Source organism: Emydura macquarii, unplaced genomic scaffold (genome assembly GCF_026122565.2).
Source record: "Emydura macquarii macquarii isolate MOO-44397 ecotype Brisbane River unplaced genomic scaffold, CSIRO-AGI_Emac_v2 contig_2432, whole genome shotgun sequence".
NCBI lineage: Eukaryota > Metazoa > Chordata > Testudines > Chelidae > Emydura > Emydura macquarii.
The window spans coordinates 1,608,823-1,623,304 of record NW_027132569.1 but is presented as its reverse complement, the minus strand read 5'-3'; the positions used below and the strand labels follow the sequence as shown (position 1 = coordinate 1,623,304).

Here is a 14,482-nt window from a genome sequence, read left to right as displayed (position 1 = left end):
TAAATGCACATTGATTCTGCAATATCAACACTCCAGTTAGAATTGAGGTCCTCAAATTGTGGTCTGTGGAGTACTTGTTAGTGGTCCACAGACGGTTGATCTACGCGGCTGGCTTCTCTATCTTATTTGAAACTGATAAACAGCATTAAAATACAACTAAACCAACATTAAATAATTTTCTAATATTACTTTTCCAAGTAAACAACAGCTATAGTTCCTGCAAAGATGTTCTACAATCATAAATGGGAGTAGGCAATTTGTACATTTGTGAAGGGAAGGGATGCTTGAGGGTCCATGAGGCAACCTATATTAACACAAGTCTACACTACAGCAAAAGTTTGAGAACACCTTAGTTATATATTATCCAGAAGTCTGTTCCTTTCATCTAAAGACACAGATGGAAGAACCATTCATTTATGATGAAAGAAAATAATAAAGTTAAAAAAACCCATTATTAAGCTCTTTTTTAAGTTGCCTGTTGTTACTATGGAAAGATGCATAAAGCTGTAACTATTGTGCATCATCCTATCCAAACTGAAATGGAGAAAACGTAATTGACGGAAGAAGAAGAAGAAGAAAAGGAGGAAAAGAATGGGAAAAGGGAAGGTAAAGAACATAGTCCTAATTTTAAAAAAAAAAACTATATCTTTAACAGCAACAAGTCTAAAATAAAAAATTGTTAATGGAGAAAGTTGAATTGAAGCAGATGCATTTTGGAAGATTTCTACACATTAGGGACCAATACAACAAAAGCAGGATCACTGACCCAAAAAAGTCATGGTGGTGGGTGGTGTCAGACTGCAAATACAGCTCCTATCAGAATGAGGTCCAAAGAGGTCTTTAATACAGGCACTGCTGACACCGCTTAGGACTTTAAAAAAACAACACTGCCAAATACATTAGCATTACAAGGAAGCTTGAAATGCTACAAAATGTATTCACTGTAAGTAACCTGGATTTATACTGTAAATTTTCCCACCCACTAAACTTAGTGCACATCAACGTGGGTGGCCTGCACCACCTTTCAACAGAACTTCTCTGGCCTTGACCCATACTAAGGATTGGCACAGTTCCCCAAACCCCTCAGCTTCCTCCTAGCTCAGCTGTTTAGGCTTTGCCAAAGCCAACAAAGAGCAAGATGCAGCCTGATGTGACTTGCAGTTCTCCATGATCATACTGGAGGAAGGAAAAAAACGTGCTCAGAAGCCAAAGTGCCTGAAATATGAAGTCTTCCAAACCATGTTCTCCGAAATTCATTCTTTCTATTTAATTAATTATTCTGACATTAGACCTCCATTATTCCATTAATTGACCTCTTCACGGTAGTCTGTTTTGAAGGCTTATTTATTTATTTATTCCAGTAAGACTTCTTTAAGGGAACTATATGCTGACATGGTTGAAGGATAGAATTTTTTGGCAATGAATATACACATTTCACATATACATGCACCACATATGTGGAGGTGATATTCAGTAAATAAATTGCACAACTATATAATAAATTGCATTTTATTCATTTTTGCCCATCTCAAATGTGCTCTGCCCACTAATTCAACTTCATTCTAAACCTCTGAGCAGTGTCAAATAGCCAACATTTCAAAAAATAACAACCACCTGTGTAATGGAAACAAAATCTATTTTTACCCCCTCCAAATCTCCCCTCAAAGGAACCCCTTGTCCAACCCTCACTCCCCCCCAAAAAATTTATCCTGAGCCAAGCTTCAGGATAGTCAATATTTCATCCTATACTGATGACTTTTTAAAAGGCAGATAAAAATGATTTTCCAGTTTCCTGTCAAGTGGGATCTATAGTGATTATTTCAAGGCATGATACAACCTAGGATATAAGGCCTTAAAGCACCAATATTATTGTCTATGGAAAAACTATTTTAGGTAATTTATATATTTACCATTTTTCCTCCAAAGCCTCCATATAGCTGAATTCACAATAACTAAGGAAGCCTTACTTTTCAAGCAGATGGCTATGAAAAAGTATCAGTACTTTATTTTAAATTATCTGTAACATTTGTAAATTAGTTACTCTTTAAAATATACCGTATGTGCAGTATAGAATGCAGAATTGTATGGTATCTTCATACCAGCTTTTATTAGAACTTGTTTAGAATTACCTCCCGACATCATTCATGAGCAGCAAGGATATCCCATATTCATGCAGATTAAGCTTTTTAACCACACCGAACTGTATTCTTTCCAGGAATATTATTATTTGATATTTATATTACAGCAAAAACCCAAGTCTTCAACCGGAATCAAGGCTCTGTTGTGCCACTTGATCAACAAACACTTTCAAAGACACGTCCCCTGCCTAAAAGAGTTATCTATATCTATACAGACATAGATTTAGTGTATATATATATGCTTGACATTCCACCTAGCATAGAATCACTTTGACCGAATACCAGATATTAGAAAACAAAATGATAGCATATCCACAAAAATTATTATTATTATTATTATTATATTGTGGTAGGGCCCAAAATGAACTATATACTTTTTGAGCAAAAGGAAATACAGTAGTTGCCATGAAGAACTTACAATCTACAAAAATAAAGACAAATGAACAGGGAGTCAGGAGGAGATTACAACATGCAAACAAAGTATTTAACATGATGATAGGCATGCATCTTGATGTAAGCAAGGTCTGAGTGGCACTACCTCTGCTCAGTAGCTGAAAGGGGGGGCACTTTATTTGCATGGGCTTTGTATTTGCATGAGTACAATTAAGAACTCGGCATATTGCATAAGCACACTAGGTGCTGAGCATGATGGAAAATGGTCAGTATGTCTGGTATTGTGTTACAAATCACTTTTGTGTTAACTGGAGGGGTAATGAAATGTTGTCCTTCAATTGTACGAACAAATGGCATTAGATCTGTGTTTAGCCTGTTCTGATGAAAAATTCACTCTCATCTAAACAGAGCCCAACAAGGGTGGCGGACGGATGTTTCAGCATTGTAAGGACAGCAGGAAGGGGGTGAGAAGTCTCCTGTTGAGACTGCACTAACCTTGGCAAAGGGCTACCCTTAGGCATGGATTCCCACTATCTCCTCCCACTGTTAAAATATTCCTCTTGGAGTCTTTTCTTCTGCTAAAGTAGGGACATTGCTCCTGTGTCAGCAGAAGGTTTTCCCATGAGCTGAAAGCTGAAATTCACTAAAAGCTGAAATCACTAGAGGAACTGGGAAACCTTGACTGATAACCAGCAGCAAGAGCCTGCAGATGGCAGGAGCCAGGAGCGGTCGGCGCCTGCAAAGGGCAGGAGCCTACAGATAGCAGCACCTGCAGACAGCGGGGGGCCAATAGTAGGGACTTGGCGAGACCCAGAGGTAGGAGGAGGCAGCAGCGGAGAGGACCTGGTCAAGCCCTCGTCCAGCAGAAGCCTGCAGAAAAGGACTGGCTGAGCCCCCAACCGAGAGTGAACACTAGCTAAGAAGGTCAGTACAGGGGAAAGCAAGAAGGGAGAGGCGAAGAATACACCCCCATACTCTGGGATGGGTTTGGCTCATTGAGTTCATGAATTCTGTTTGCACTGGTTCCAAAACTAGTGCTGTGTTACTTCTTTCCTTTAATTAAAAGATTTACTTTCTACACTCAGACTCTGTGCTTGCAAGAGGGAAAGTATTGCCTTTTGGCGGTGCCCAGGGGATAGTGTATGATTTTCCTGGTGACTGGGTGGGGGCTCAAGCCGATTTGGTGTTGTATCATTGACAGGGACCCCTAGATATAGAACCTGGTCCTTTGCTGCTGCCGGCTCTGTCTGGCAAACGGGTTACATTAACAATTACATGATTTCCAGAGGGGTAGCCGTGTTAGTCTGTTTTTAGCAAAACAGCAAGAGTCCTGTGGCACCTTAAAGACTAACAAATTTATTTGGGCATAAGCTTTCATGGACAGAAACCCACTTCATCAGATTCATGAAGTAGAAACTTCAGTTTGGTAGATATATATACACATGCAAGGATGGGTGAGTTACATCACAATGAAGAGGGCAAGTGTTAACGAGGTTAATACAATCAGGATGGATGAAGCCATTCACAACAGTTGATGAGAAGGTATGAATGTCAAAAGAGGGAACATTATTTTTTGTAGTGGGCTAGCCACTCCCAGTCTCTATTCAGACCTAGTCTGATAGTGTCAAGTTTGCATATGAGTTCCAGCTCTGCAGTTTCACGCTGGAGTTTGTTTTTGAAGTATGGCAACTCTCAAGTCTGTTACTGAGCATCCAGGGAGATTGAAGTGCTCTCCTACTGGTTTTTGAATGTTACCATTCCTAATGTCTGATTTGTGTCCATTTATTCTTTTGCGTAGAGACAGTCTGGTTTGGCCAATGTACATGGCAGAGGGGCATTGTTGGCACATGATGGTGTATATCACATTAGTAGATGTGCAGGTGAATGAGCTCCTGATGGTGTGGCTGATGTGATTAGGACCTGTGATGGTGTCACTTGAGTAGATATGCGGGCAGAGTTGGCAACTGGGTTTGTTGCAAGGATACGTTCCTGGGTTAGTGTTTATATCGTATGGTATGCAGTTGCTGGTGGATATTTGCTTCAGGTTGGGGGGCTGTCTGTAAGCGAGGACTGGCCTGCCTCCCAGGGTTTGAGAGAGTGACAGATCGTCATCCAGGATAGGTTGTAGATCCTTAATGATGTGTTGGAGAGGTTTTAGCTGGGGACTGTAGGTGATGGCCAGCGGCGTTCTGTTGTTTTCCTTGTTGGATCTGTCCTGTAGTAGGTGACTTCTGGGTACACATCTGGCTCTGTCAATCTGTTTCTTCACTTCCCTAGGTGAGTATTGTAGTTGCCCTCCTCACTGTGATGTAACTCACCCATCCTTGCATGTGTATATATACCTACCAAACTGAAGTTTCCACTTCATGCATCCGACGAAGTGAGTTTCTGTCCACGAAAGCTTATGCCCAAATAAATCAATTACATGATTGTTGCTTTTTGTTCTAAGTATAAGCACACTAAATCCCTGCCCCCCATATCCTCCCTCCACCTCACCAACCCTCTACCTGAGAGCCCCAGCTTCAAATACAGTGTCCTTACATCCCTCACTCCCAATATATGACCTCCCTCCCATTCTAACAGGCCAAAATATGGTCCTAAATCTTACTGTAAACAAGTGAGTGGCTTTTATTCAACAACAGCCTAAAGGTATATCTTATACATGTTTTGATTTATAAAGCACACATCAATTTTCTTTCACTGCATACACAAAATACAAACAGAATCAATCTAAAACAGTTTCAAAAGCCTTGATAAACTTTCCCTTCTCCAGAAAAGACCCCAATCCTCTCAAATCCCCCTCAAGGAAAGAGCTGATCAGATATTTAAGTATTCTCAATCCTATGCTACATCATGTAATGTGTTAAAGATATGCTATAATTTGTCATATATTACACATTAAACAAATTAAACAAAAAATTGCTTCACATAATATGACCTTCCTCCAAAAGAATATGAAAATTCTTACTGCTACACACAACCTTGCTTGAACATGGCTCTCCCAAACTACTCCGAAAGCTACATTGTCTCTAAATAGCTTATGAGCACATGCACACATTTAAAGAAACATTTTGCTGAGGATTCAAGGTATAAAAACATTGTAAAAATAAGAGGATTATTATTTTGAATTTTATGGTATAGACAAAGGCTAATTTTTTTCAAAATTAATAGTCTAATGCTCCTATCCTAATTAGGTCCTAATTTAGGTTCCAGAGGGCTGGTCTACACTGGAGAGTTTTGTCAACAAAACAAAACAGTGGAGATGTACACACTGAAATGCTCCTTCCCCTGCTATGCCAACATAATAAAACCACCTTAATGAGAGGTGTAGGGCTTATGTCGGCTTAGTCAGGGCGATGCAGTGTCAGTGTAGACACTGCATTCCTTACATGGGCTGTGGAGCTGTCATTCTTGTCAATTATTGACAGGAAAGCCCCTGGAGAGCTGGTCTCCACTCCCAGCTGGGAGTGAGATGAGAAGCACAGGTAGCTCAGCTGGCTGGTCTCCGCTCCCAACTGTTGGGAGCCGGGGCAGCCATGAAATTGACATGACTCCCCAGCAGGGAGCAGGTGTGGGGAGTGAGAAGCTACGGCAGCTGGACGCCACTTCCCAGGGGCAAGAAGCCCCAGGCAGCTTCCCCCTGGGAACTGAGAAGCCCCAGGAGCCAGCCCAGGAAATCGTGACTGGTGAGGAGGCAGTCCACTGGGAGCTCAGGAGCCTGCAGGGCTCCCAGCAGGGAGCTGAGAGACCGGGCTCTTAGCTCCCCACACTGCCCCTTTAGGTCAGTGGAAGCGAGCCTGGTGAGGATGCACTCCACCGACCCAAGGAGGGTAGTGTGGACATCAGCCACTGCTGTAATTACTGCAATGGCTGTAAGTCGACCTATGTTAGGTCAACTTATTTTTCTAGTGTAGACATGGGCTAAGTAAGTGACCTGATTTTCAAAAGTGCTAAACTCACAAGCAGCTGTCACCAAAGCAAGCAATTTTGAAAATAAAGGTCACTTATTTGGAACCTTAGGATACATCTATATGTACAGAGCTGCAGTGATGCAGTTGTATCTGTACACAACACTGCGCACATGAATGCTTATGTCGGTGTAAATTATGTCACTCAAGGGGTGGAATATTCACACACACACACACCCCCGAGCGACGTAAATTTTGCTGATGTAGGTGGTAGTTTAGACACAGCCTAAATAAGGACTAAGGAGCCTCATTTTAGACTCTGATTTTTTAAAATATTTGTCCAAAGTGCATTGTCTGTATAAACAGACTTGTTTATGTTGGGTGAGACATTGCTATACCTGGACTCAACCATCTGCTTAGATATATTTCAAGTACTTCTCTATTCATCATATTAAATACGTTAAGCCTAGTCCACTTTTATTTAATACACAGCAATCAGCTCAAATTCAAATGTATTATGTTTTGATTAGAATAGACCTCTTTCTTGTATTATTTTCATGGGAGATATACAGTATAGTTGTCTACCCGTATCATAATGGGAAATAATACTATAGTATATGGCATTCATGATTCATTGGTCTTTTGGCACCAAGCGTAAAGGAGCTGAGTGGGGGGGGGGGGCACTTTATTTTCAGTTTTTGTATTCACATTTTATTGCTGGCATATTTGAATTTAAATGTTTAAAGTATATTACAACTAAGAAATAATTGCATGCATGTCCTACTTGTAGTATGACTCCATGAAGACAATAAAAGTCTACAGATGAAAAAAAATCCATCAGTTATTTCCAGATACCACCATGCAAGATATTCTTAAAGGGAGAGAAGTGAAGTTTCTATTACATTATTTCATTTTTTTAGCTTAGTTTGAGGAGAAAAAGAAAATATAGAGCAGCTATTTCCACCCTTAAATTTACAGAAAGGAAAGTAATTTCTGTACAATATTTTGTAGATGTACCAAATGAATAAAAAGGCTCTCTCTCTAAATCATGAAAAGTATTAACACCAACAAAAACCCAAATATGGTGAGATACTTATTCTGGTACAGTTAATCATGTTATTTAAATGTCAATCCAAGTTCAGATATTTGCAAAAAGCAATTTCTCTAAGAGCAAACTAAAACTAATTCAAGTACTGCTGCACCGAATCATAGCAAATCCTTCACAAAATCAACAAACACAACTGGTGCTACCAAAAGAGTACAGAGACTGGTGCTTCAGCCAGGGGACATAGTTCTGTTATGAAATTTGAGTGTTGTTGGCGAACACAAAATAGATAACAAATGGAAAGCACCCCTTATCTTCCAAGGGCTTTGGATCACGTCCCAGAAGTTTCTAGTAGTAGCTTGTAGTAGAATTAGAAAGTTCCATACTTAACTAACTCATCTACTCTGCAAGTTCTACCTTAATCAGAAAATTGTCCTTCCACTATCGTGCAGCCAATATTATTTCACCCCAATCAGGCTTTAATCTTTAAATTCTATCATTAAAACTTGCCTAATATTTTGAGTTTCTGATTAATTTGAACTCAGAAACATGAGGTTAGCCTTATCCTGTGTTGAAATTAAGACTTTTCTAGCACATACATCAACAGAGCTGTCTTTAACTTTTCATTGTTACTCTAACAGGTGTAAATGTTAAGGGTCAAATTAAAACTCATTCAGCAAGAGCTGCAGCAGTGATAGTACCTGGTTTTCATTCATTCTGTTACTAAGAGTATGTCTAGACTGATGGCGGCAAATTTGCCGCCGTCAGATCTATCTAACTGGATCGATTGAGCGGAAGTGAAGACACGCTCAATTGATCCAGAAGTTGATCTAGTAAAACCACCTCCAAAAAAAGGGTAAGTGCGGAGTCGATTGGTACACATTTCCCGTTGGTGCAGTGCCGTGGAGACGGTGCGCAGAAAAGGATTTAGGAAGTCAATGTAAGTTACACAAGCTACTCTATGTAGCTTGTGTAACTCCTGTCGACTGCTGCCGAGTTTCCTGGTAAGTATAGGCCAGGCCTAAGATTCCAATAACAAGCCAGTAAAGGATCAGTGATGGAAGACACTTAGCCAGGTGGAGTCTCGCTGAAGCCAAATGGGACTCCACATGGGAGCACCTCCAGTGCTTCTTATAATGCCCCTAAACACCACGATGGGAAATTGCTTCAGTACTGGGTCAGAGAAAATATTTCTCAATGATTCTTGTTATAAAATAGGTGTTAATATTGTAAGATTGGGGGACTCAACAGCAAAGGGATCACTGGCTCTGTGGACGTAAATGGGTGTGTTAAACTCTCAAAAGCACTTTTGAAGCACTTTTGTGTAGTAAACGATGCTACAGACAAAAGAAGGAGGTTGATGTCTGGAGCCACTTGACAAGATCCTAATGAAGTTTTTAACATTTTAAAACCAGGAGCTGGAAAAATATTGTGTGTTGGAGTTGACAGAAGAGTCTGACTTTTTCTGAGAGTTTCTTTGGGTCTCTGGAGAGAAAGACAGACTGAAATTTGCTTCTTGTGACAGGTCAAAGATCCTATCCCAAAGGCTTCTGCAAACAAGAGTTTCCTGGATACAGTTTAGTTCCTATCACTGTCCAGGGAAACAAGACAGACAGACAGACACACACACACACACACACACACACACACACACACACAGAGACATACAGAGTACATAAATGAATTACACTAAGAAAATACCAATTCCATATCACCTATTTCTCATCCAAATGGAATGCCCTGAATTTCTCAGTCCCCCAATTCTCTTCCCCTAGACTGGGTGATTTAGATGAATTGATCTCTGCAATTCACTGTGATCACCTCAGCAGGTCTGACTTTAGTTCAGTACCTGCCATCCTGTCTTGTCAGGGGAAATGACAGGGTTAATCAGTGACCACCCAATATTCATAAAGCAAAGTATTAGGAAATCAGATCATAAAGCAACAAACAAGCTTACATGTATCTCATTTCGGTGTAAAATCAATTCCAAATCTAACCAAAGCTACAGTCTTTTTAGTTTGAATATATGCACATATTTGGACTGAAGAACATACATTAATACCTTACCTGGCATGACGATAGTTTGCTGAATATTTGTGTCTGTACTTAAACAAAGGCGTCCACCTTTGGCCAGTCTATCACAGAGCAAGGTGATGTGTTTCTTCAGCCTGCTAGTATCTTTGGGTATATTCAACTGATTGGTGTGAGTCAGAGCCTGTTCTTTAGAGCTCTTAGACAGACATGTTCTCAACAAATGAGAGATGGCAGCATCCACACTTTCTTCCCAACCCTGGATGAAGGAGAAAGAAACAAGATAAAATGAAATGTAAAATCCTCCTCCTGATTTTAAAGACATTGAAAAATATATAAAAATTATAAAGCAAAGACTAAAGAACAAGTTTTAGACAATACTGATACAACAAATGTAGTTTTTGGCTTAATGAACTACCATGAAAACAGAATTTTCAAAGGTTGTGTAAATCAAAAAATAACTAATAAAATGAAATTTATCTCAAAGGCTAAAACTAAATGGGGTCAGAAAGAGTAATAGCACTTTAAATCAGAGACAAATAATATCAGCACAGGAAAATTATGAGATAAGGATGGTCAAACTCAGTACTCTCATTAAATGTTGAAAATCAGAATTTACTGCAAGCAAAATTTAAAAACACCTCTAGATGAAATTATATGTAAACACAAATGTTACAATATTTACCAAAAAAATTGGAGAGCGGGAGAGCTGAGTTCACCCAATTATTTTGCTTATGGGATCACCAGCTAAATTCTATGAATTTAGGAGGAAAAGGTTATATAGTTTAAATTTATCTGTGAATAACAGGGACAACATGGTGAGTCAGAAAGTATATTCACAGCTCCTCTGTCTATCCTGTTGACCTCTTCTCCCAAGAAAAAGTTGTTTAATTCTTCTGTATTAAAGTTTTAAAGGCACCTGCTTAGTAGCCTTGCCCAAGTAATTTTGGAGCAAATTCTGCCCTGAGTTGTACTCAAACAATCCTATGAATTTAATAGATTGCCTGAGTGAAACTAAGCGTTGAATTTGTTTCTGTACCACACCAGTGTTTTCTGACCTGGTTTCTTTTTCATGAACAGCAATAATGATTTCTCTGACTACAAATATGACAAGGAAGAATGTGCAAGCACAGATATAGCTTCTTAGAAATTAAATGAAATATTAGAGCTTCCACACTCATAGTGAAAATCTATTCTGTAAAAAATCTTTCATCTCTGACCCACATGCTGGGCACTGAAATCTAAACACAATTTGGACATCAAAAGCCCTAAAGCCAGCCACTCCAGAGATGCTACAAAACATGACAAATTACAGAACATAATTTTATCAATTTTGATGGTTCACTAGAAGACAAAAATGTCCATAGTTATATTCTTGTCATGTGTGCATCTTTCTCTATGGAAGCAAGATCTGAGTGTCTGAGTGGCACTCCCCCTGCTCAGCAGCGGAAAGTGGGGGCACTTTATTTGCATGGGCTTTGTATTTGCATGAGTACAATTAAGAACTCGGCATATTGCATAAGCACACTAGGTTCTGAGCATGATGGGAAATGGTCAGTATGTCTAGTATTGTGTTACAAATCACTTTTGTGTTAACTGGAGGGGTAATGAAATGTTGTCCTTCAATTGTACGAACAAATGGCATCAGATCTGTGTTTAGCCTGTTCTGATGAAAAATTCACTCTCATCTAAACAGAGCCCAACAAGGGTGGCGGATGGATGTTTCAGCATTGTAAGGGCAGCAGGAAGGGGGTGAGAAGTCTCCTGTTGAGATTGCACTAACCCTGGCAAAAGGCTACCCTTAGGCATGGATTCCCACTATCTCCTCCCACTGTTAAAATATTCCTCTTGGAGTCTTTTCTTCTGCTAAAGTAGGGACATTGCTCCTGTGTCAGCAGAAGGTTTTCCCATGAGCTGAAAGCTGAAATTCACTAAAAGCTGAAATCACTAGAGGAACTGGGAAACCTTGACTGATAACCAGCGGCAAGAGCCTGCAGATGGCAGGAGCCTAGAGATAGCAGCACCTGCAGACAACGGGGGCCAGTCATGGGGACTTGGCAAGACCCAGAGGTAGGAGGAGGCAGCAGCTGAGAGGACCTGGTCAAGCCCTCGTCCGGCAGAAGCCTGCAGAAGGGGACTGGCTGAGCCCCCAACAGAAAGTGAACACTAACTATGAAGGTCAGTACAGGGGAAAGCAAGAAGGGAGAGGCGAAGAATACACCCCCATACTCTGGGATGGGTTTCGCTCATTGAGTTCATGAATTCTGTTTGCACTGGTTCCAAAACTAGTGCTGTGTTACTTCCTTTCTTTTATTAAAAGATTTACTTTCTACACTCAGACTCTGTGCTTCCAAGAAGGGAAGTATTGTCTTCTGGGGACACGCAGAGGATAGTGTCTGATTTTCCAGGTGACAGGGTGGGGTTTGGTGTTGTATCATTGACAGGGAGCCCTCGATACAGAACTGGCCCTTTGCTGCTGCTGGCTCTGCCTGCAAAGAGTTACATCTTCATCACCAAAGTTTGTCATTTTTTCTAAACTTTAGACTGATTCAATTAAAACCTTGGGGAGCGCCAAAACATATCACCTGTCTCTTCTGAGCCCAAACATACTTAACTGGGGTAATGGACCACATCCTGAATTGGAGTTAATTTATAGTAACTGGGGATCTGCCGCAGTATTTCCCTCCAAATAAGTTATAAAAATATAAGCAAAAAAAAGCATTTAAAGAAGGAAACTAAAAACACAAACTAACTAAAGACAGGAAATTAAAGGTGGCTAGCATTCTATTCTGTCCTTGGCTCACACTGGTGTGTTGTATTTTGTATCACAGCCTTCATAATTTGCAAATCTAGTTTTTGTATTTAATTTCCATGTAAACCTGGTGTTTCAATAGACCATAAAACCACCCTTTCCAATTCAAGGATTGTTGACCTAGTAAGTCAAGTCAAATGGAAAAGAGCCTTTATGTGGCAAAAGAATATGGAACCTATGTCTGAATGAAAAGTCTCTATGTAATTGTTATTCAGGTGACTTTGTATAATTAAGAATTAATTGTCCTGAATAATACAGTATTTGTTAGCAATTTTTATTACTGAAAGAGACGAGGACTAAGGGAGTAGGGAAACATCACTATGTATGGACTGAAAAGCAATTAAGGTCTGAAAGGGAAAGTGTGCTATACCACTATACATAAATACCTCACAAAAAAGGTCTGATTCAGCTTCAGGCTCAAAACACAGAACTGTGATTTTTTTTTAATATTCTATATGTTTGAGAGCTGACAGCAAACACCTATGTTAGGCAGATCAGAGGTGGGCAGTCTATTATCCCGCAAAAAACATTCCCAGATCTGCAACTCTTCCACAGTTGTTACAGCAGAATCACAAAGGGGGCATTGTTGACGGGCTCAGGCACTGCACAGAAGTCCTTCATATCATCTGAAATAGGCATATCAGGAAGGCACAATTTACTGAATATAATTTGTTCCAGACTTGCTGCAACTAACAATGCTACTGAGCTTCCTCTGATTTTTGGCCAACAGGGAAAGATTTGCCTTCATGCTTTTGCTTCTGCACCCAAACATACTGATAAGCTCATTTAAAAAATAGGTAGAATAGAGTTTTTATACTTTTTAGCCAAATCAAAGATACAAATCTAGAATTTGGAGATTTAATGTGGATTTGTGACACTATGCAAGACTCTGTGTCCATAAATCAATGAATTACACTCATCAATATAGATTATTATACATCTTATGGTCCTCATGTAAACCATCAGGTGATCTCTATGTGTGAAAGTTAATGTACTGTGGATCTGGTTTTTTGTATGGGGGTAGATCCTGGATGCATAACCTTTGAATGATATCAAGGCCTTTCCACTCTCTCAACATGGTGGCAGCTCTAAAATGTTCTTTCTTGGAAAGATGATTATCCTTTTGTATTCCAAAAGTCTAGGAAACAAAACAGAATCCCCTCCAGACTGGAGCATGGACTGGCTAGTGAGACATTTCAACCATCTGTTGTCCATGATCATCAATATTCAAACATTCCTAGATACGCCCTGCCTCCACATACAACATTACTCACAGATCACTATAATATACTAAATGGTGACAGATGAAGTGCTAAGGGAGAAAGTTAGTGAGCTGCTGCTGGAGTTCCAGTGCAGAAGCTGTTCCGCTACATCACACAGAGCTTCTGTATGGACCAAGTTTGAGGCTTATGAAAGCACCTTGCTTTCAAAGCTTATAAAGTGGCCTAACTTTCAAAAGCACTTAGCACCCAACAGCTCCCGCTGAGTTTAATGAGGCAGAATTTCTGGCACAAGGACGTGAGAAGCATGGTTGTGCCCCAGAGTTTCCCTAGCAATTGGGCTGAACTGCCTCCAGCATCCACACAGATAAGATCCAGCTGATAAGTGTTAGACCAGTGGTTCTTAACCTTTCCAAACTACTGTACCCCTGAAGCCTGAGTCCCACCCCCACGGGGCTGAGGCATGTAACTTAGTTTCATGGCGCCCCTGTGGCTCCAGGCAATTGCCTTTCTTGCCACCCCCAATACCAGCGACCCCTCTAAAACTGTCACAACCCCCAGGTTGAGAAACACTGTGTTAGACTGAAGGAGATATTATGACGTAGAATGTCTCATATCACTTTTATCAAAAAAACCTCCTAATAAAGATATTTTATTTAATAACCATACTACACACATTTCACATAAAAAATAAAAGAACCTACCTCTGTTGTTTTTAATTGTTATTAAAAAAGTTATCAAAAAAGAGGCTAACTGGATCTAAGAGTTTCAGCCGAGTTTATGCAGACAACCATAATTGAAAAATAAAATAATAATAAAAATAAATCATCTATCCTATACTCTTTAATGCTGTATTAAACGACGTTTTGTTTTTTGGTTTTGACCAGTGCTCCACACCAGATCTAAACATTTCAACCTTATGAACAACATTTACA

The 14,482-nt window shown here is 39.9% G+C and overlaps 1 protein-coding gene across 5 annotated transcripts in view; it reads right to left on the bottom strand.

The window, feature by feature from the left end:
* The window catches only part of BBS9 (Bardet-Biedl syndrome 9), a 417,433-nt gene that overhangs the window by 182,253 nt on the left and 220,698 nt on the right, over window positions 1–14,482 (bottom strand). For all 5 annotated transcript variants that reach the window (XM_067562493.1, XM_067562496.1, XM_067562494.1 and 2 more), the window contains one exon: window positions 9,552–9,774. In XM_067562493.1, coding sequence (XP_067418594.1) covers window positions 9,552–9,774 — 223 coding nt within the window. The remainder of the gene's footprint in view (window positions 1–9,551; window positions 9,775–14,482) is intronic.